The sequence below is a fragment of the Seriola lalandi genome, unplaced genomic scaffold (assembly GCF_002814215.2).
Source record: "Seriola lalandi dorsalis isolate HSWRI2012SDOR001 ecotype SW California unplaced genomic scaffold, Sedor1 jcf7180002054767, whole genome shotgun sequence".
NCBI lineage: Eukaryota > Metazoa > Chordata > Actinopteri > Carangiformes > Carangidae > Seriola > Seriola lalandi.
The window spans coordinates 432700-454826 of record NW_019525320.1 but is presented as its reverse complement, the minus strand read 5'-3'; the positions used below and the strand labels follow the sequence as shown (position 1 = coordinate 454826).

General features: G+C 38.1%; 1 protein-coding gene across 1 annotated transcript; it reads right to left on the bottom strand.

Moving 5' to 3' along the window:
* Window positions 1–211: 211 nt before the first annotated feature.
* Window positions 212–13935, bottom strand: opn7b (opsin 7, group member b). The gene is made up of 5 exons (XM_023425070.2): window positions 13848–13935; window positions 13592–13754; window positions 11746–11873; window positions 1315–1649; window positions 212–1202 (listed from the first exon to the last, which is right to left on the bottom strand). Exons 1-5 carry the CDS (start codon window positions 13933–13935, stop codon window positions 702–704), a joined length of 1215 nt encoding a protein of 404 aa, XP_023280838.1. The 3' UTR covers window positions 212–701.
* Between the last annotated feature and the right edge of the window lie 8192 nt (window positions 13936–22127).

Here is a 22127-nt window from a genome sequence, read left to right as displayed (position 1 = left end):
AAGCCTCAGTGCTTTGTTCTTAACCTCACAACAGGTCTGGTTCATGAAGAGGAATGTGGAGGCTGACACACTGTAATTGGGGCTTAGTTTAAACCTTTTGTCATTTATCTTCAGGAATGAAGAGCCATTACTAATTTACTATTAAATAACAACTGCAACCCTGTGGTCCTTCAGTTTGAGACATGCATGAATAAATACGTATAACATCAAATACATCATCAAATACAGTACTTGTAATAAATACATAAAAGGTAGTTTAAGGAGTACAACATTTCAATATCAGCTCCTCCCCGTAAATCCAGCCTGAATTGATTTGCATTGATTCTCAGTCCTGTTTGCTTTATGTTGAGCAGGTAGTTATTGATGCAAGTTAACTTGACCTGATGAAATATTGATGTACACATCTGTGGTTGCATGTTGGCTGATTGGCTCACTTATCCCTCAGTTTTGGCTTCTACCTTTGTAGTCATATGTTTTTTTGGCAGTATCACATATTTGAGGCATGAAACAAGTTCTTAGTTTTGACCTTCAGAGTTATAACATTTTTCCTTCAATCCATTCTTGATCTTTTCGTTTTTAATTACAGTTTCAGTTTTCCTTAACTTGCAATTAGTGTCTTTCAACTTTCATTTTTACCATTTAAAAAAAAATGTCCCCTCTAATTTTTTACACCTTCTCAGTCTCTTGCTGTGTTGGCTTCTCTAGAGGAAATCGCTCTGCATCTCATTGGAGAGCTGACTGACAGCCACCTCACTGTGCAGTGATCCTTTAAGTATCCTGGCAGTCTGCTGGGGGCTGTAGTCTGTAAGGTTTTCTCTGGCACCGGTGACTGTTTCAGGGCAAGGACAGTGTCTGCAGCTCCTGTGGTTATCTGGTAGCCCATTGGACAGCCTTGTAGAGTTGCATTCTTCTTTGCCATGAGACTGCCTGCAAGTTCCCTTCTGTGCAGAGCCGTGGTGAAACAGACATCCACAGAGTGTCGTTCTGCACTGGGCCACATCCCGACACAGGAACTTGCGGAAGTTGGGCTTGAAAACCAGATAGACAATAGGGTTGTAAAGGGTGGAGGACTTGGCAAAGATAGCTGCCAGAGCGAAAGCCATGGGTGGTACAGTTGCTGGGTTACCAAACGCTGCCCACATGGACACAATAGCATATGGACTCCATGCTGTCAGGAAACCAATGCAAACTGCCACGGAAAGCTGAAAAGAGGAACACCACACACAAAATATATTTTTCATGTAAACACATATTTACTATCTACTAATATATTATATAGTAATCTTGGAGAGTGAGCCTACAGTATGCATTTACCTTAATGATAAGTGCATGTGCATTGGTGATTTTGTTCTGTGGGGACATATGCTGCTGCACAGCCTGGCGGGAACCCCGGACGGTCAGCAGGATGTATGTGTAGGACAGGAAGATGACAGTGCAGGGCACGATGTAGCAGAAGAAGAAGAGGCAGATGATGTAGCTCATAGCTGCAGGGTTTTGGCTGGGCGCATGCCAGTTGATGCAGCATGCTGTACCGTAAGGCTCTGCCCCGTACTCTCCCCAGCCCGACAGGGGACCTACAGCAAAGACTCCAGCGTAGCACCAGACCCCAGCGACCAGGAAGTAGGCGTGGCAGTATGAAAACTTGTTACCTGAGGAAGAGTGTAACCGGGCAGAGACAGAGGCAGAGGAGGGAGAGTTGGGGGAGTGATTACTGACAGATGAGGACATAGAGGAAGGATACAGAAACAGCAGCATAGCAACAATATGCTACTGAAGCATATTGAGTCTTTTTACCTGATGCTGATAACGAGCAATGAGTGAGGAGGAGAGAGAGGAAGACAGAAGGAGGAGGAATTGGAGAGATATTGTCTAATAAGAAATGAACAATTTGGTAGGAATTTTCCCTAGGATGAAGGATGAAGTAATCTTCATAAGGCCTGGGACCCAAACTAAAAACATTATTCCATGTGTAAGGAGAGTAGCTGCACGGCATGTTTATTTAGAGGCCAAAGTATGTGAGAAAAACCAACTGAGAAGGTACAAACCAGTCTGAGCACTGTGCTCACAATACCTCAAATAAGGAAACACGATATCCACAATCTGGATCTGGAACACAGGGAAAGTTTGTGTGGATCACAATGCTAGTTTTGCTATTGGTAATCATGGATGTGATCTGATTTTTTTTTTTTTTTTTTTTTTTTTTTTTTTACGTGCAACTAATAACTTAGACGGTCACTTATGCAATGATAGTAGTTTTTCCAGCTTGCGTTATATTTGCATCAGGATTGCACTTGTGTATCTGGTCAAACGGGAAAAATATGTGTAACCCCCCTCTGCCACAACACTGTCTTCATGATTTACAAAACTAGCCTTTAGTGTACTATATAGTAGGTGTGGGAGACCAGCAATGTCTTGCAATGGGAGTGCATTGCTAGCTCATTGGTTACTGGGGTTTTACAGATATATATAGTTTAATTAAAAATAATTAGGTGCATCTAAATAGTGAAAAATCTATTATTCTGCACTTTCATAATTTTACTTTCAAGAAACAAATAGACTGCAGTTTGTATAAACATAAAAAGCCACAAGAGTGTAGAAAGTAAGGTCGCTACTTCCTCTTATTTATAGTCACTCTGTTATCTCTCTTCATTCACCACTCTAGTGATGATGTGACATACGAATTTAAAGTCAACAGCAATAGTTTTCTTTGTACAAGAAGCAATTGCTGTGATAATAGTTGTACAGTTTAATCCTTGTATTCTGTTCATATTAGGACATATTAACTGTGAGTATTCTGCATTAATGATGCATTTCTGTTCATTATACTCAGAGCCTTATACTCATGTGCCAGAGTGTGAATAAGGGAATCCATGGGAAACAGTGAAACAGCCCTTAACAATCAACAGTAATTTATGTAGGCAAGAGCTTCTTCAGTGTGGAATCACAGAGGAGGAGAACACTGAGCCTTATCTATGATACCACACAGCCTCTTCAGCTGGATGTCATCCCCTATGACAGTTCAAGCTGAGGGTGGGATGGTGGTGGTGAAGAAGCCCTGTGGAAGTCACTGAACAGTGTGGTGCTCGGGAGGGGGGCTGGTTAGTTATTCCAGATAGCTTTTATCTGATGTGACGCATCCCTTTCCCAGCTATCTGAGTGGCACATGAAGGATTCAACCTGAGACCTTTTTACGCAGAGAGCTGAACTCAATTTCTATCAAAAGCCCTCAAACATGTGCTCTTACATTTTAAATAGGTATGCACCACAGTTTTTTTCTCCTGATGCTAATTCTGACACCTTAACTCATGGTATATGCCAAGATTGACCTACGACCTGATACCAGCTTTCTTTTTCTTCTGTCTGTGTACTGCTGCAGTGCAAGTGCTGTGACATGCAGAGTTCTCTAGCTGAAGGTTGAATTGTACACATTGTGGTTATGTACGCCTCCTCACCATTCAGCCACCAGGGTACCTCCAAATAATTTTCATGTGAGGTAACATGAGGGATTGCTGTGGCACTGAGTTGGATGCTTGTTGTGTGTTGCATTATTTTTTTTAAAATGACCTTGACAAAGCAACTAGTTTTTCCAGATCTCTCAAATCTTAGCTGATAACCAATCCGCTTAAATTATAAAGCTAAAGATTTTCATGAAATCAAATCCCAATTTTTGATACTATGTATAGTGTTTAGTAATTATGTAAATACCTTTCCATTTAGCAGTTCTCATTGTAACTTTCCACCTGCTTCACATTAAAAGTATTCGACATGTGATGGCTTTTAATGTTGATCCTTCATCCAAAGAGTGTCTAAGATAACAGCCATTTTTTTGCCAGCAGATAGCTTTTAACTTTTGCAAGGCTGTAATGGAACAAGAAGGAGCAGATAACAGAGACCTGTCAGATGAGGAGCTGCAGGCAATAAGATGCACATCTCCAACTTCTCTTGGTTGTAAAAACTACACGCTCTGTGCACAGCATGAAATCAGATTGCTTTTGGAATTACTTTTGACCAACTATTTTATTAAAACAATGTCAGCTTGTTTGGCTGCACTGTTAAATGACATAACAGCTGCTCTTCCATTATATTCCCATTATATCTGACACAGTAGCTGTCACCAAATGAATAAGGACTGAAATCTTAAAGCAGCTATAATCAATATTTTTTATAATAACAAAGTATCAAATGACAGTAAAAACAATATTAAAGGATGAAATGTTTATAGTGATGAATCTGCAGAGAATTAAACCCCAGATCTGCAGCTCCCCTCGGCTTTACGGTGCTTTATAGCATCTTTCAGCTCCTTGTTTAGGTGTCCGGCCCACAGCTGAACTGTTCTGGTTCACTGTCATTGCGTTGTTGTTGGCCACAGCAGGCAGCTGTTTTCAGTGTAAAAACTAAAAACCCAATGCACACTATCTTCACAGCACCAGGCAGCAGACAGGCACAGTCAGTGACAGAAGTGGAGCATTTAGCGGCTAAAGAGCCAGATATTTCCCTCAGGAGTTGAGTGCACATGGTCTTTGCTGTATTGAGTGTCAAGGAATAAATTTGGTTCCTATTGTGCAGAGAGGAACCAGTCAGTCCATGAATCTGTACTGAATGTTCATGCTGACACCAGCTTTTACCCTGTAGTCCACCATGCGCACTGTATGTACCATTTCATACACTGCCAGATTATTATGAGTGATGTTGGCTTAGACTGTGATTGAGCTCTATTTAAACTCAATGATGCCTGAGAGGCCTCCATTTTCACAGCCAATTCTACTCAGAATCAGGACAGATTGATTCTGTTGTCAGTTAACTGTAAGACAGTCCTCTTTAACTGTAAAGCAATTTCCCAGCTCCCCTTTACATTCTCTGCTATTCATGCCGCAACTCCCTCTTCTCATTACACCCACTTATTTAGTGAACCAAAGAGGGTGAGGATGAGTCCTTCTACCGAGAATTCATTCATCCTCACTCTTTTGTTTGATGGATTTCTATCCAGCGTTCACAAGTTCATCAGTGCTCATCCTCTCTAGATTAAACCAAACAAGAAGCACTAGATCCACGTGCTGCTGTTAGGTCACCAAATGCAGGGTAATTTGTCAGCAGGGGTCTATTAAGAATAGCAATATCCACGTGAGGTACTTCAGCTGTGACAAAAAACTAATAACAGAGAGGAAAGGAGAAGCACGCTCATGCTCACGCTCACCCATCTCCCCGACGCTCCATCCCTCCTTATACCGAGCTATGCGTTTCATCAGCTGCACCTCGGAGCATGTCCTTTGCTGCTTTGCTCAAGGACATTTCAGCAAGAACATGACATACAGTTACAACCTGACATCCTCTATAAAATGGTTTAGGATAGCTTTACACAGGGGTTTATATGGATGGTTTTTTAAACCTGCATATGATTAGTGTTCACCTGTGTGAGCTTTCAGACTGTCCCTGAACCATACACTAATACATAAGACTGCTCATCAGCAAGAAAATCAGGCCAGTAGATTTAAAGATTGAAAGATACTGTAGATCTTGTTTTTCTCTTTTTGTAGTTTTAATATTCAGACTCAGACAAATCCTTTGGAGTGTTTAAAAAGATGATGCAGTTTATTAACTTGGCATAGAAATCTTTGTAGAAAGAGTTTGCTATCACATCAGCTCTGTGAAGAAATGTGTGTAGACTCTCTGCACTAGATATTAATCCCAGTTAATAATCCCAGTCGGATATCTTTCAATACTTTTCCTCTTTTCACAGCAACATAGAAGCTATTTCATATTGAGAAAATGTACTGATTTCACTGAGTCACAAAATTCACTCACACTTATCCAGCCCAATTAAACCAGATTTTATTGTCCCTTGACTACTGACACAGTAGCCCGTGTTCAATTCAATGTGATAATCTTTCCATAATTCCACATGTGGAATCTGAAACTGTGTCAGCAAACGATAAATATTAATACTTTTTACTCTATACCCCAAAACCCAATCCTCTGACATTATTCCATAAACCCAGTTTCTACACTGCTGGTTTCTATACTCATATTTATACAAATCATTCCATGGAACTGGCTTGTAAATTCTTCATAAACCCACTCCACTTGTTCACATGTGGCAGACTCCTAATGGGGAAATTGCTTGGTCATTGCTAAGCTTCTTATTCATGAGATGATGAGCTCCACTTATAGAAAAAGTAGTAGCGGCAGAAGCAATTTGGCTTTCACGTGTGGGACATTTTAATGTTCCCCTCTACAGCCAAAGAAAGCAATAGCTGCTGCAGTTTTAACGCCTATGCCATCTGCAAACAGTGAGAGCTGCTACTTTTTGGTTTTATTGTTGCTGTTTTCCTATTTTGTTGCTTGTGTGTGTTCAAGGTTTTACATTTCACAAATAAAATTCAGTTTGTGGCTAAAAACACCAATCTATTTTGGGGGGGCATAACATTCAGCTTTTTTCAAGTAAACTTAATGGTTAATTGTCTAAATAAATAGTTCTTTGTCTGTAGCTAACCACTTAAATCATAAAGACCATAAATAAGCTCAATGACAGTTTATAGCTTAGGTTTATAGCTCAGGCATTCACTGCAGAAGACAGATCGAGATCAGTCTGGGTTGGTGAGGGTTGATTACATATTGTGATTGGCCAGTGAGCCCAGTTCCGACACACAGCACGCAGCATGCTCTCATGTCAACCATGAATAACAGGCACACAAAGAGGGCCAGTAAGAGAGTTATAAACCGTAAGAACTTAATGGATTTTTTGATGGTCCTACGGCCTGTCGTCTCACAAAGTTAGTCATAGTTTGCAAGAGCATGAGAATAAACACAGTGAGGATGTAAAGGTGGACTGTTAACATTTTCTAGTTCGTTTGGGTTTTCTTACATGACTAAGAGTTCTGCTTAATTTGTCATGTTTTTGTTTGATTTCTGACAGCAGGACTTGAAGCTCCAGTGTGAAGTTTTACTCTTGTATGACATTTATGTGACTGAAACCTTGTCCCAATCAAAGCATTATATGCCAATTAAATGATCAAATCTCACAAACATGAACAGGTTGTATTCATCAACCTGAAATGAGTAATTTAGTTAGGAGGAGTTTGGTGAATCTGACTTGGAACACTCATACGAACAAGCGTCACTAAAAAACGTAGAAAGCAGCAGGTCAGTGGTGCAGCAGCTTCAGTTTTGACTTACACAGGGCATGTCTCCAGTCATAGTTCAATACACAGTCATGTAGTTAGGTGTGTAAAATGGCAGCAAATTTGAAGCCTAAAATTTTGCTTCAGGTCACAGTTACACTTGAAAAGTGAGTAGAAGAGAGGCGTTATGCAACCTGGGCAGAGAGCTGTATTGATTACAATAGACATTATCTGTTCTGTCAGAAGTGCATGCAGTGGACAACTGAAACAAGTGGCTGAGACGCCTCCTTTGTAGACAAGCCGTAACATAACACTGATGGTGATAATTTGAGTCTGAAAGTGCTGGTGCTGCCGGTCTTCAGTTATTTTCTGGGACAGATTCTGGGTCATTCTTTGTTTTTGAGCGAGTGCATCCGTGTGTTTGACTGGGGGAGCTGACTGTTATGTTATATAAACTAGTTTAGAAACAAGAGGACAGCATGGTTTAACAGTGTGTCTGTAAACTGTGTACATTTGTACAAGGTTCCTTGCAGGGAAATCTCATAAAGGCATAATTATTTGTGCTTATTTGCATTTCAAACACTTTTATTTGTGAGGCTTGTAGTCTCTGGGGTTTTACACTTTGCATTATAGACTGTGTTCCCCTGGAAAACAGACAAGAAGAGCCTTTTAAAAACAAAGCCTTGATTTCAGTTATAGTGTGCCTATTAGCAGCAATCGTTGAATGTACTGCTGTCTGGAATATACTTCTAATTCTAGTCAGAAGTTGCTAGCTGATGCACTAATTTTTCAAAACCTTGTGAAGTTGGATATAGACAAAGCCTGTATTAGTTCAGTTGTGACATGTACATGTGAGCGATGATCACTGTTCAGCTGTTTTTGATATATCATCCAGGCTGCCAATCAGTCTGCGACATGCTGCTGTTTTAAGTTGTGCTAATTTCTTCTACAACCAAATCTATCTCTGTCAATCTCTGTTTTCCTAATATGGTAATGATGCTTTGTCAGGGCATCTTTACTTTGTATATCGGGCATTATAAATCCAATTGATGCAGCATATGTCAGATTAGCTGTGTTCTGTGTACCCCTGCGGTGTGGATGGGCAAATTAGAGTGTGAGAAGCCTATAAATGGGAGCACCCCTGGATTCTGCACCCCTGGATCTTCACTCCAGGATACAGATTCCTGTTGTATGTGTACTGCTGAGTACAACTGTGCACCCATTCATACAATATGCAGTTGAAGAGAGTTGATGTGCTGAGAGTGTTTCTGAGTGAAATGAATTATATGCAGTTTCTCTCAACTGCAACCAGCTCATACATATTTGATGTCTCTAAATTAGTTTAAAAATTGATGATTTATGATTTATGGCTAAGTCGTGATGAGTCGCCATGACAAATGTTATAATTTTCACACAAAATAAATCTAAAGATTGTTTAATGAGCAAATTACGAGAGACTGATGATTCTTGAAAAATACTCATATTCAATTAACTACCTGAAAAAACATAGCTAATGACAATGTCTGCATGAGAAGACTGGTTTAACATTTTTATTCTCATAATGTATTAAAAAAAAAAAAAAAAACAGTATGGACCCTAACTCAACTGTCTGTGCTGCTTTACAAGATTTGGCTTAGATTCAGACAATCATGTAAATAAATCCTCAATGGCTTCATTGGCTAAAAGATTAATTATGCAATTTGTATAGTTAGTAATTTGCTGCTTTAACAGCAGTTAATGCAGTGGAAGGTGCTCACATGCACAAACACTCAAACAGTTAAAGACTAGGGAGTGAATGTTGTGAAACTGCGTGATAACAGAGGTAACTGAAGTCACAGACTTCCAATACAGTTACCATGTGGTCATAAGCAAGTACAGTAATCAGTAAAAGAAATTTGTAGGAATAAGACATGTAGAGATAGAGAGAGAGCAATAGAGAGAGGGGGTGGGAGGGAGATAGAGAGAGCTAAATCCCAATATGAAAGAGAGCATTACATAAATTTAATCCAAAACAGAAAGCAATCCTAACTCAATAATTAGCTGACCCTATTAATGCCCTTGAACAGCATCAGAATTAATTTGCATGATAACTTGCATGATCTTGACTTGTCATGTCTGCTAATCACCAAGAAACCTACAAAAACAATAATGTGGAGGTATGGCTGTTTGTAGATGACATTTGAATGGCCTCATTGGAGCTTTCTTAGTTTTCTTGTAGTATTGATTGCCAGCTGTAACCTTGCTGCATATAAGAGTGCAGACTTTTGTAACATCTCACACAGCAATTAAAACTTTTATTTTAAGCATCAAAGGTCATTAATTGAACTTGGAAAAAAGTAGTCTGACCAAACAATGTCAACTCAATGTCCACTTATTAGCTTTTTCCAGCGCTTTAAACAATATTACATGGTCTTCATCAGCGGATGGTGCTTGTTCTGTTGTGGAAATGGATCTGTCAACATGCAAGCTCAGGGGCTTTGTCCATACCGAGTAATTTACTGCACTTATTGGCCCTGTTAGCTTATAAATTAAGAATGATCAGTTTGGCCTTGCATTTCAACAGATCCATCTCCATGGAAACTGAGCAAACTCCAACTGAAGAAGACTCTGTGATGCAGTTGAAAGTTCCAGAAAAAGCAAGAAGGCAGACTAGAAAATGGACTGTGAGATGGGATAGTTTTGTCCTGCATCTTTTTTATTATTCTTCATCAAGTGTAAATGCATCCTAAAAGTACTTGAGACGGACTGGAATCAGATTGCTCCAATTACTATTCTAGATGGATGCTGAGAAGGTGTAAATGCATCTATCTCTCCAAGAATTACATCATCTTTACTGCTCCTGTGTTTTATTATGCTAGTAATAAGCAACCTGTGGAAGAAAGCTCTTTGGGGTCTGTCATCTGTGATAATGGCAGGGAAATTAGCTGCCATTCTCCCAACCTTATTAAAGGGTCAAGAAAAGGTCTCAGTGATTTCATCCCAGACAGTTACACAAAAGGTGCATTGAGCTGTTGAAGCCAATTCCTGCTCAGTCCAATCACTGAATGATCTGTATGGGTAGGAAAGTGGCATGAAGATGATTAAACTTTTGGCTAGTGTCAGTCGGTAGCTGTTCATTTGCTAGGTATTCTGTAATTGTTGTCACTAAAACTGCTTGAGTGTTCTCAAACAGCTTCAGCTGAATGACCACCACTCTCTGGATTTGAGCCCAAAAACAGGCATATGACACCTACATTTGTGATCTGATCAACAAACATGGATATATGTGGCAAGTGTAAATGACAGTTTATTTAATCTATTAATATGTATCTGGCCATGAGATATTTGAAGTGTAAATGGGGCCATAGCCATCCTCTGCATATGTTCTATCTCACTGTTTTTATTCTCCTGAGCTCTGATGATGGATTTGTAAACTGAGAACAGTTTACCTTAAGCTCCACTGGATTACAATGAAAACAGAACTCTTTCACCTAGACATCACTGTGACCCGTGTAAACAGCTGCTTTGGTGCTTTGAAAAATAATTTTCAATTGAATAGCTACATGTGTATGAATGCTCGTTGCCTGAACATGTCAGAAAAAGTGTTTCATTTGTCAGTCCTCAAGGGAGTGCTACTTCCTGTTAAATTCACACACCTTAACAACAGTACAATAGACACTTAGGCGCTGACACCAGTTTTAGGATCTCTGCCTAACAAATAATGAACCTTAAACTAAGCACTTCTTTGAAGAGTAATTAGCTAATCAGCTACACTTTAAGATCCCCTATTTAGCATTTAGCATAAGCAGTATATAAACATGTAATATATAGTTTATAACCCACTGTAATGTAGCTGTAAGTAGATATACAAGACACAAGTATTAACAGGTTATGAATGAGAACATAGCAAAGCAAACACAGTTGTATTAAAATAAAATATGTCTTCATGTGACTTGTTGACAAATACTGTACACTTAAAATATCCTTATATCACAGACTGAAAGTAAATATAGATAGTCTGTAACTCTTACTTTATCACAATCTGACAAATAACATTGCACCTCATGCCTGGTAAAGTGACCTAAATCACTTTAAAAAATATGCTGAAGTTGCAGTCTTTAGTCTGAACATATTTATTGCTCTTATTCATGGTTCTCATGAAACCGGCTAAAGAAACAGACTGTTCAGTGTTCCTTCACTCTCGCCCTCTGTAAAATAAATGGCACAAATTGAAATTAATTAGTAAACACTGAATCTGAGGGGAATACATTAAAATGGGAAGGGAGTACATTAAATGACCTTGTAAACATCTCCTTATTTGCATAGCCTGCTGTTTAAAGAGGTTAAAATACAGCCTTGAACATAAACATGATTGCAGCACAACCACTTTTAATTTGGAACAAGCCCTTGAGTTGCTGGCCGGACTGCTTTAATATTTCTTTCTTCTGATTCTATGCTTTTGGCTTGGATGGCAATGTGGCGATCAATATAGGTAAAGCAGCCTTCTACTTAATCAATATCAATGAATGAATATTCCTTTCTTACACTTTGAGTAAATTATTCAACCTAAAAATAATGTGGTGTGTTACTGTGATGATGGTAGTTTTACATGTAATACTGAATTAAGCATAAAAACTGGTTGTCTTACCATAGTTTGGGCAGCAGACTTTGAGCCAGCAGACACAGGAGAGCACTGTGAGGTTGGTTAGACTGCACAGACCAAACAAAACGCCACAGAAGGCGTAGACAGTACAGGCCGTCTTATTGAACAGCCACCTGAGCAGCGAGAGAAACAGAAGAGGACATTTGTTACAGAGTGTCTTCCTGATAATACAGCAAGATGTCTCAGCAAAATCCTTCTGGCCAATTACACAATTCAGACCCGGTAGATGAAACAGGTAATACATTTTCTGGGCTTCCCTTGGGTCATTGCTCACTGCAGTGAGCAGTGATACATTTTGACCCAATCATGGGACATATGACAGCTATTGCCCTCACATGCTCATGGGATTAAAGAAGAAAGCAGGGATGATCCAAGAGACATATGAGACACAAAGTGTCTTGAACTGCAACATTTCATTAATCATTTTTAATGCCATTTTTTTCGTTTCCCTTAGGCCCATAGCCAGGATTTTAGAAACAAAGAGATGTGCGTCCTAATTTCCCAGCACACCACCACTACCCCAAAGAAAAATGTAAAATTTTCCAATTTTATTTTTTTCTCCATTTTAAAAAATTCATTCAGTAATCAAGGGTGTAGGTTTAGTGTCTTAAGTGGGTTGAAAGAAATGAAATCAGAGGTTTTTCCAGAAAAAAAAGAAAGAAGAAGAAATGCTTTGCTTGGTTTATAACCATTCATATGGATTGGTCATTGTGCTTTCAATAATAATGGTAGTATAATAAAATATTTGAAGTGTGAGTGTTAGAGTAGTATTGTTATTTCAGTAACCCAACTTAAAATCTCATTGTGTTTCCTTTATAGCTGAGTAGAGGATGTTGTATGTATATCTTTACTACAGAGCAGGGCTGAGTAATTCACTGAAAAAGTATCAAAACCAACATGAACTGCCCCCTTAATGAAAATACTGTTCAGTCACACGCCTCCGCCCTGTCCAAGTAACGTTAGTCCACATTCACTCAAAGTGAAACTGGCAATATGGATGACACAAGCACAAACACTGAGCCTCAAGGTTACGTCCACACTAATATGTTCTTTTGTAAACTATGACGTAAACAAAAATCGCCTCCTGATTAAGTGTTATCAATAACGACAATGAGTGGTGAACGCAGCATGGATAGCGACCAAAGGTAAAACCACGAATTTGTTCAATCACTTGGAAAACAATCCCATTGCCAAATATGAAGGAAAAAAGAGAGAAACCGATAAGTGCCAAAGTAATTGTTCATTAATCGTAATCAAGATAAAAGTTTGAAATTAATTGTGATATTGATTTGAAGTCATATTGCCCAGCCATTCCCACAGAGAGAACTGAACTGTCCTTCGCTGTCATCTTTGATTGATGTTCAGTCAGTAGTCACTAATGTCTTTTTAGGAGGATATTAACTGTAACATTATTGCTGTAACAGAGGAGGTGGAGGCACTTTTTTCAGGCCTGAGAGGATGCCCACAGATGGTCTCAAATAAACTTTACCCACAAAGTTGGACACACTTTATGAAGCCTGAAAGGCAAAACCTAGGGCAGAAAGTCCATAAATTACTTGCTCCCATCAGCTTTATCGTGAGTTTCAGCTCATTCTTCAGCTGTGCAGCCCACAATTTCACTGTCTGGCATTATTCTCACCACTCTCATGTCACGTGTCATTCTATACCCAGTAGTAATTACACCTTTGTGTGTGATTATAATTGTTGTTACTCTCTTTGCCTTCTTTCTTTTTCCCTCAGGAATATATTGAACAGTGATGATCATCAAAGATGACATAGCGACAGATAGACGAAAAGGGAAAGACTGGTGGAAACCTGAATGGTCACTCACATGTGAGCATAGGCTGAGGGGATAGCCAGTGGGAACAGGGTGATGGTCATGCCCAGGTCACTGATTGCCAGGTTAACCACAAAGAACTCTGCTGGCTTCAGGGAGGACTTCTTTCTATAGGCCACAAACAGCAGGATCCCATTCCCCAGCACTGACAGCACACCTGGGAGACAGAGTGGCAAGTTATATAAGGATGTGAGCACATATTCATACAGTTAAAATGTACAAAGCTAAAGGAGAAAAACAAATCACTCACCAAAAATGGTATAGATAGTTCCCATGAAGATGTCATTGTCTTTTGATATTCTGGACATGAGCAGAAATGTTTCTGAGGCATTTCCCATCTGGAACAGAAATGGAAAAACAGACAAAACAGACGGGGGAAAAAAAAGGGTGAGAACAATCTTAAAAAGTGTGTTTTCGCCTTGAGGCAATTTAAAAAAAACAAGCAAAAATAACTTCCTTACAAATGTACATCCTGATAGCTTAGACAAGATGTAACACAAAGGGACTTGTGGATCAGCTACTGTAGCAATGCCCTAAAACCAAGTTGTAACAATAAACAGTTTAGCTTCACTTCCTCAACCTCATTAGTGTTTTGAATAGGAGGCCAAACCAGATTCATACAGTCTCACAAAGCTTCTTGTGGCTCATATTTATGCTACTGCATTCACAATGCATAAAAAATAAAACACAACACCGAACAGTATGGTTCTGAAGTTGTATTAAGTTCTTCCCTAGTTTTCTGTATAATGGTGGCATAGTTAACTATGAATGACATTTACTATGTCTCCACCTGCTTCTCTTTAATAAATTAGAACTTTCATTCAGTCTTATCAGAGTGCAGAGAAGAGAAAATGATTTTGAGGTGAAGGAAGGCGTTGAATTTGTACTTGGAAACAGAAGTCTGATCTTAGAAACCTGGCAGGCTATTTGCATATACAGCATGATCTGCTGCCAGTGCAGTATCCACTGTGGCCAAGGCAAGTTGTGGAGACAATCTTTTTTTTTTAAAGGAATTTACAAGTGGAGATAGTGGGGATTTCTATTCACTCATTGACCAGTCAATCTTAGCTGATCCTAGCCACTCTCTGTTGAAAGGAGTTCGAGGTACTTCCGTCTGGCCACAGATACAATCTGTCAACATGCTGGACAGATTGGCTTAAGATCTCATTTGTCCTAGATGCTGCTGGCCTTTTAAATAACACTATGATGTTGTATTTATTGTCCATTTATTATTGTTTGTCTGAAGGTTGTATGGTTACTCTTGACAGTTCAACAAATTGCCCTTTGTGGATAATATTTATTATCCTTGACCCTTGTCACCCTTGTGTAATAATAACCTGAACGTGTCTTGTCTTGTGATGTTATAATATGTTTTGCCTTTTCCCCTTTCAAATGTTCCCACAGATTTTGAAAGGGGTTGAGGTCTGCTGACTATGGAGCAAACAAATGGGATATGAGGATGATTTATTAAGCCCTGAGCAGAGCATAAGATGTCACATTAGCAGATGAGCACACAGATAAGTTCCACAAATGGTACACTTGTTTCAAACAAAGAATACATAGTGTACACAAGCAGTAATTAAACTGTCAATATTATGAAGAAAGCATACAGTATGTATAAAAATGCAATAACTATAGAGGATAATCAACTCATAAATTACATAAATAACAACTAGAATGGCAGTCAACAGAGCACATACCTCTGCCAAAGTAAAACAACCCTACACATCTGCAAGGTCCAGATTATTATCTGGATGTGTACAAAACTGTTCAAAGTCATAGATCTCTACATCATAAATATGTAAATATGATCCATAGGCCTACATTATTTTGCTGAGAAATTTACAAAATCGTTGAAAAATGACCTCACAATGGAAAGGAAAATGATAAGCAATTCCTGGATCCGCCACTCTCTATCCACACTTCCTGTCGCACCACCAATATTCCTGATGTCTTGTGTAGACTTGCAAGTTCATCCGACCTGTTGACCTGCAATTTCACATTCCCCATGATAAAACACAGGATGCTGAAGTCCTCTGCTTATTTTTTCACTCTTACTCACCTTCACACAGGTTTTTTGCCCTGTGTTGTTTCTCAGTAACTCCACAGGGATATCGCACATATATAAACATTTTTCACTATTTTCCTTGTCTGTTCCTAAAAGTAAAATTCAAACTCTGAAATATACAAAGATAAAAAATGTCTGTAGTTTTGATCAATGATAGAGAATTCAGACTTTTAGACTTGACCTCATGTGCAGTTCTGCGTGTCACTGTAAATATATTAATACAGACTTCACATCATGGTTGGATTATCAGCAAGTCTTTTCTAAACTTTGACAAATAAGTCACCTTCAACAGTTCTCAGTCCTGCAGCAGCACATGCTAATCTATTATGTATTTGGACACAAATATGTGGAAATATATCTCCATGCAGATATTACAGTAAGTTTCCTTAATCCCTCCTACATGACAGCATTTTTATGTTTTTCCATGCATTTACTGATAGTGAATATAATCCATATTAAGGCCTGAGCATCATTCATGTTTTTCATTCACTTTGCAGTTCTCAGCTTTAAACATCTTAAATGAACATCTGTCAAAAACAGATACATTTAGCACCTTCAGATGATATTGTGTCTGCCTGCCTGTTTGAAGATTTACATTATTGCCCACATCCCCTTCTACTGCCTGCTCTCCTCTCAGCAGTGTCAGGAGTACAAGGGGCAAGATTGGATTAACAGTCTGTCTGAGAGGATGAAGTCAAGAGAGAGAAACTGAAAATGAGAGAAAGCTAGAAGAGGGAGGCAGGGACAGGGTAAGAGGGGAAAACCCTTGCTCTCCCCAATCAGTTTGAACAGGGAAAAAAGTGCAAAAAAGAGTGAGGAAAAGTCAAAAAGTGACTGTCAGCCTGTAGCTGAATGATGGAATTGCACCTCATCGTTGTAGAGGATGCCTATGACAACTTAAGCCTTGCTGTCATACAGCATGGAAATTACAGTCTACACACACACATACAGAAAGCAGAACACAGAAAGAGAGAGGGCAAAATTTTCAAGGAGCGCAAAGGAGGGCTGTTGTGAAAGAATGGAAGGCTGGGACGAATAAGTGAGGACAAGTGAAGGATGAGAGAAATACCATAACTGGAACTGTCAGCAGATCAGGATTGAAAGCAGAATGATGGAGATTAACTATAAGACGAATGGGACAAAGGGACAATGTCAGAATTCAGTGATTCTGAAAACGTCAACGTTGTACGTGTATACACATATCATTGAATACCCTTGTTTAATGCAAAGTGATTAAAAGCATGGGATACAATTGAGAGAGAATTTTGAATTCTGAATATATCTGGGAAACAGATTACTGTGTTATATTTACTCATACACTGATCCCTTGACTCTTCAATACTACAGTAAAAGTGTTTCCCTTAAAGATTCTAACTAGACACAACCTTCGCTGATCAAAACTACTAAAGCATTATGCATCTTCTGTATATTTTTAAGATTGGCCTGGCCACAGTCCAGTGCTACATCCCCAAATGTATGTGACTGAGTTAGTGAGTGATAGAGTTGAGTGAGTGAAGAAGCTGCACCATTGGTCGGCTGAGTGTTGGACCATTGCTGTTTCAAAAATGATTTGGCATGGCCATTGTCTGTTACATCATCAGAAGGCAAATCCACGCCCCCGACTCACGAGTGAGACACGCTCTCTGTGTCTGCTCTGTTCAGTGAGTGGCAGAGAGGTGAAGCAGCACTTTGTTACCCAGACAGAGGCTGTGTGAGAGACAACATAAGAAAGATACTCTATTACTTCTAACTTTCTCTCTGAGCGATGATTTTACAAGTAAATATAGGCAAAAATATTTGTTTGGTGATTTTGTCAGACAATATTCAGCTTATAAATTCAGGATTTTGGCAGCAGCAGAGCAGCATCTTGGAAATGACTTGGAAGTTAACATGTAGTATTAATGGGCCGTGTTTCAGTCACTATTTCATACTTGTCCCAAAAAACACGTAAATGAGAAGAGCTTCATTGGAAATTCAGCTGTATTAAAATATTGTTTATGTGAGCAGAGAGAGGAGGAGAGAAGCAAACATATGAGAGGGGATAAGAACAGAGGTGTTCATCATAAGCCACACACCCTCCTCCAGAAAAACCATTTGATCACCTACAGATGGATTTCATTGAACTAACACCAAGTGAGGGAAAGAAATATTGCCTGGTATTTATTTTCGAAATGGATTGAAGTCTTCCCTAGGGCAAAACAAGATACTTGTGCTCTTACCACAGCCCTTGTCACTGAGATTATTCCCCAATGGAAAATTCCCGGAATAATCAGCCGTGATAACAGAACACCATTTGTCAGTATTGCTCTAAAACAAGTTGGTGAATATTTGGACATTTACATGAGACAACACTGTGCTTATCATCCAAAATGTTGTGAAGAAACAAGTTTGTCTTGGACTAAGGCACTCCCTATTGTTCTTATGCAAAGGACAGTTAGGGTCAGACCCAAATAGTCCATTTGAAATCCTGTTTGGATGACCAGCCAACACAGGAATTCGACCTGTTAAATGAGAATTACCTTCCAAAGTCCACTGTGAACATGAAATGCTTCGTTACTGTGCAAACTTATCCTCTGTTCTATCTAACATTCACAACCAGGTGAGAGAAGCACTACCAACTCCAGCTGCAGGACCTCTTCATGACCTGCAGCCTGGTGACTGGGTGGTGGTGAGAGGCTTGGGAAGAAAGACTTGGCGCTCTAAGTGGTGGACAGGCCCATTCCAGGTGCTGCTGACCACACAGACAGCAGTAAAAGTCACCTGGATCCTTGCCAGACACTGCAAAAGAGTCCCACCTCCACCAGAGACACCTATAACAGAGTAAGTCACCACAGTGCGATTGAGGATTCTACGAGAGTGTAGGCGGATCGCTGTTCTCAGGTGACCAATACAGCACAAAAACACGCATTCACAGACCAGGAAGAGAAGTAGAATTGACAGTAATGGCATACTGTCCAACAAAAGAGTGCCAAGCTCCAACTAAGGGACGTGCTGATTGAACCTCAGTGTCACCATCATGGGATCAGTGATGGAACCCGAACGACAGCCGTGGCACCAATTCCGAGGCCTAGGATGGTGTGGCCTGTAAGGATCAATTTGTTTTCTTTTGTGATCTCATTACTGGCTATGTGTCAGAAGTTTGATTGTCCGTACGGTTGACAAAACTTTCTCTTATCAGATGACTCATTTAACTACTTCTGATTGGATTCGCCCATGCCATACTCAAGATATCTCTGATCTTGATGAAGACTCTGACTCTGACATCATTGTGTAAATAATTGTAACTTTCCTACCTAAGTTGCTTGCACTTATTATGTAGGATGCTTACATCCACAAGAACAGCATCTTGCCTTTTTCAACAGTTATATTTTATGAAGTAATGTTTTAAATCTTAATTGAGGTAACATTACAGATGTTTTTATCACTCTGTTATGCTTTCTTATTATGTTACCACATGTAATGATATTTATTTCACATGAAGGTCAATTTCTTTTATGATTTTTCCTTTAAGGAGTGATCAAGAATGATAAAAGGGGGGAAATGTAATACAGAAATCATACTTTGTACTTAGGTTTATCACACTTTGTACCTTTGTACTTTGTATGACCTAGGATGTAGTTGGTTCTCCTTGACCACACAGCTATTTCTGTTTGACAGGAGATTGACACTTTTGATGGCACCCAGACTTGTTCACACATAAACATCCTAACCCTGCCTCCTTCAATCCATTCTCTATAAAATGCATGTACATCCTTTAATCAACATCAGTCTGCAAATAACCCTGTTGTGACTGTACACTGATACTTTGCAAAGCTCTTATGAAAATACACAAAGACAACTTGATTGTTTTGTCAACTTTTCATTTTCAGATTTCTACCACAATAGTAAGGCATGACAAACGTCAAAAAACGTCATAGTATAGTAAGGCATAAAATGTGCTTAAGATTGGCAATAAACCTTTGAAATCCAGAACCTTGTGACTCGTCAAATTCTTCATCTACTTTTATGTTACTTCCCTTTCTCCTAGACCAAGTTGGGGTCATGGCATAAGTCATAAAAAGTCTAATATAGTAAAGTTTAAAAAAGTTAACATAATATATTAAGGCATAAAAAATCATAGGCAAAAAGGTCATAGTGTAGTAAGGCTTAAAAAAAGTGATAATATAGTAAAGCATAAAAGGGTAATAGTATAGTAAGACATAAAACGTCATATTATAGAAAGGAAGAAAAAGGTGAAAAAAACAGCATAGTGCAGTATGGCAGACTATAGTAAGGCAGAAAAAGTCATAAAAACGTTATGAAATAATAAGGTATAAAAACATTTCAAAAAACACCATAAAGCATGGCATAGTATAGTAAGTCGGAAAAATGTAAAAAAAAAAAAAAAGACATATTATATCATGGCATAAAAGTGTCAAAAGAAGTTCTAATATAATGAGGTATAAAAACATCAAGAAATGCCATAGTATAACATGGCATTGTATAGTAAGGCATTATAACGTCTTAGTATAGTAAGGCAGAAAAATTAAAAAAAAACTACATAGTGTAATATGGCATAAAAATGTGAAAAACGTCATGGTATATAGTATGGCATAAAACGTCAAAAAAACAACGTAGTATATTAAGACATAAAAGGTGGAAGGAATAAAATGACATTGTATTGTAAGGCATAAAAATGTGAAAAACGACATGGTAATGTATGTCATAAAGATGTCAAATAATGTAAAAAAAAATTATAGTATGTGAAGGCATAAAAGGTGATATAAATGTCATAGTATGGTAAGGAATGAAACGAAGTAGTGTAATAAGACTTGAAATGCCCAAAAAAGCGTCATGGTATAGTTTGGCTTAAAAATGTCCAAAAACGTCATAGTATAGTATGGCATAAAACGTCAAAAAAAAAAAACATAGTATATTAAGGCATAAAAGGCGATACAAATGTCATAGTACGGTAAGGAATAAAATGAAATAGTATAATAAGACTTGAAAATGCCAAAAAAAAACGTCATGGTATAGTTTGGCTTAGAAATGTCAAAAAACGTCATAGTATAGTATGGCATAAAACGTCGAAAAAGCAACATTGTATATTAAGGCATAAAAGGTCATAAAAAGGTCATAGTATGGTAAGGAGTAAAAGGAAACAGTATAGTAAGTCATAAAAAAGGGCAAAACGACATATTATAGAATGGCATAAAAATGGGAAAAAACGTCATAGTATAGTATGGCATAAAACGTCAAAAAAACATAATAGTATATGAAGGAATAAAAGGTCATAAAAAGGAAATAAAAAGGTCATAGTATGGTAAGGAATAAAAGGAAACAGTATAGTAAGTCATAAAAATGTGAAAAACGTCATAGTATAGTATGGCATAAAACGTCAAAAAAAACCAATTGTATATTAAGGCATAAAAGGTCATAAAAAGGTCATATTATGGTAAGGAATAGAAGGACACAGTATAATAAGACTTGAAAACGCCCAAAAACGCCATAGTATAGTATGGCATAAAACGTCCAAAAAAAAAAAAGTATATTAAGGCATAAAAGGTCATAAAAAGGTCATAGTATGGTCAGGAATAAAAGGAAACAGTATAGTAAGGCATAAAAGGAAACAGTATAGTAAGGCATAAAAATGTGAAAAACGTCATAGTATAGTTTGACATTAAAATGTCCAAAAACGTCAAGGTATAGTGTGGCATAAAAAGTCAAAAAAACAACATTGTATATTAAGGCATAAAAGGTCATAAAAAAGTAATAAAAAGGTCATAGTATGGTAAGGAATAAAAGGAAACAGTATAGTAAGTCATAAAAATGTGAAAAACGTCATAGTATAGTATGGCATAAAAATGTCCAAAAACGTCATAGTATAGTATCGCATAAAGCGTCAAAAAAACCCCATTGTATATTAAGGCATAAAAGGTCATTAAAGGTCATATTATGGTAAGGAATAAAAGGAAACAGTATAGTAAGGCTTATAAAGGTGAAAAACGTCATAGTACAGTTTGGCATAAAAACGTCGAAAAAAGTCATAGTATAGTATGGTATAAAACGTCAAAAAAACAAACGTATATTAAGGCATAAAAGGTCATAAAAAGGTCATATTATGGTAAGGAATCAAAGGACACAGTATATTAAGTCATAAAAATGTGAAAAACGACATATTATGGAATGGCATAAAAATGGCAAAAAACGCCATAGTATAGTATGGCATAAAACGCCAAAAAAAAAAAAAAAGTATATTAAGGCATAAAAGGTCATAAAAAGGTCATATTATGGTAAGGAATAAAAGGACACAGTATAGTAAGTCATAAAAATGTGAAAAACGACATATTATAGAATGGCATAAAAATGGCAAAAAACGCCATAGTATAGTATGGCATAAAACGTCAAAAAAACAACATTGTATATGAAGGCATAAAAGGTCATAAAAAGGTCATATTATGGTAAGGAATCAAAGGACACAGT

Coding starts and splice junctions, on each gene's coding strand:
- opn7b (XM_023425070.2), bottom strand. CDS start 13,935: ATGGGAAATGCCTCAGAAACATTTCTGCTCATGTCCAGAATATCAAAA. Junction 13,755..13,847: donor AACTATCTATACCATTTTTG/GTGAGTGATTTG, acceptor TCTGTCTCCCAG/GTGTGCTGTCAGTGCTGGGG. Junction 1,650..11,745: donor AGTCTGCTGCCCAAACTATG/GTAAGACAACCA, acceptor ACTCTTCCTCAG/GTAACAAGTTTTCATACTGC.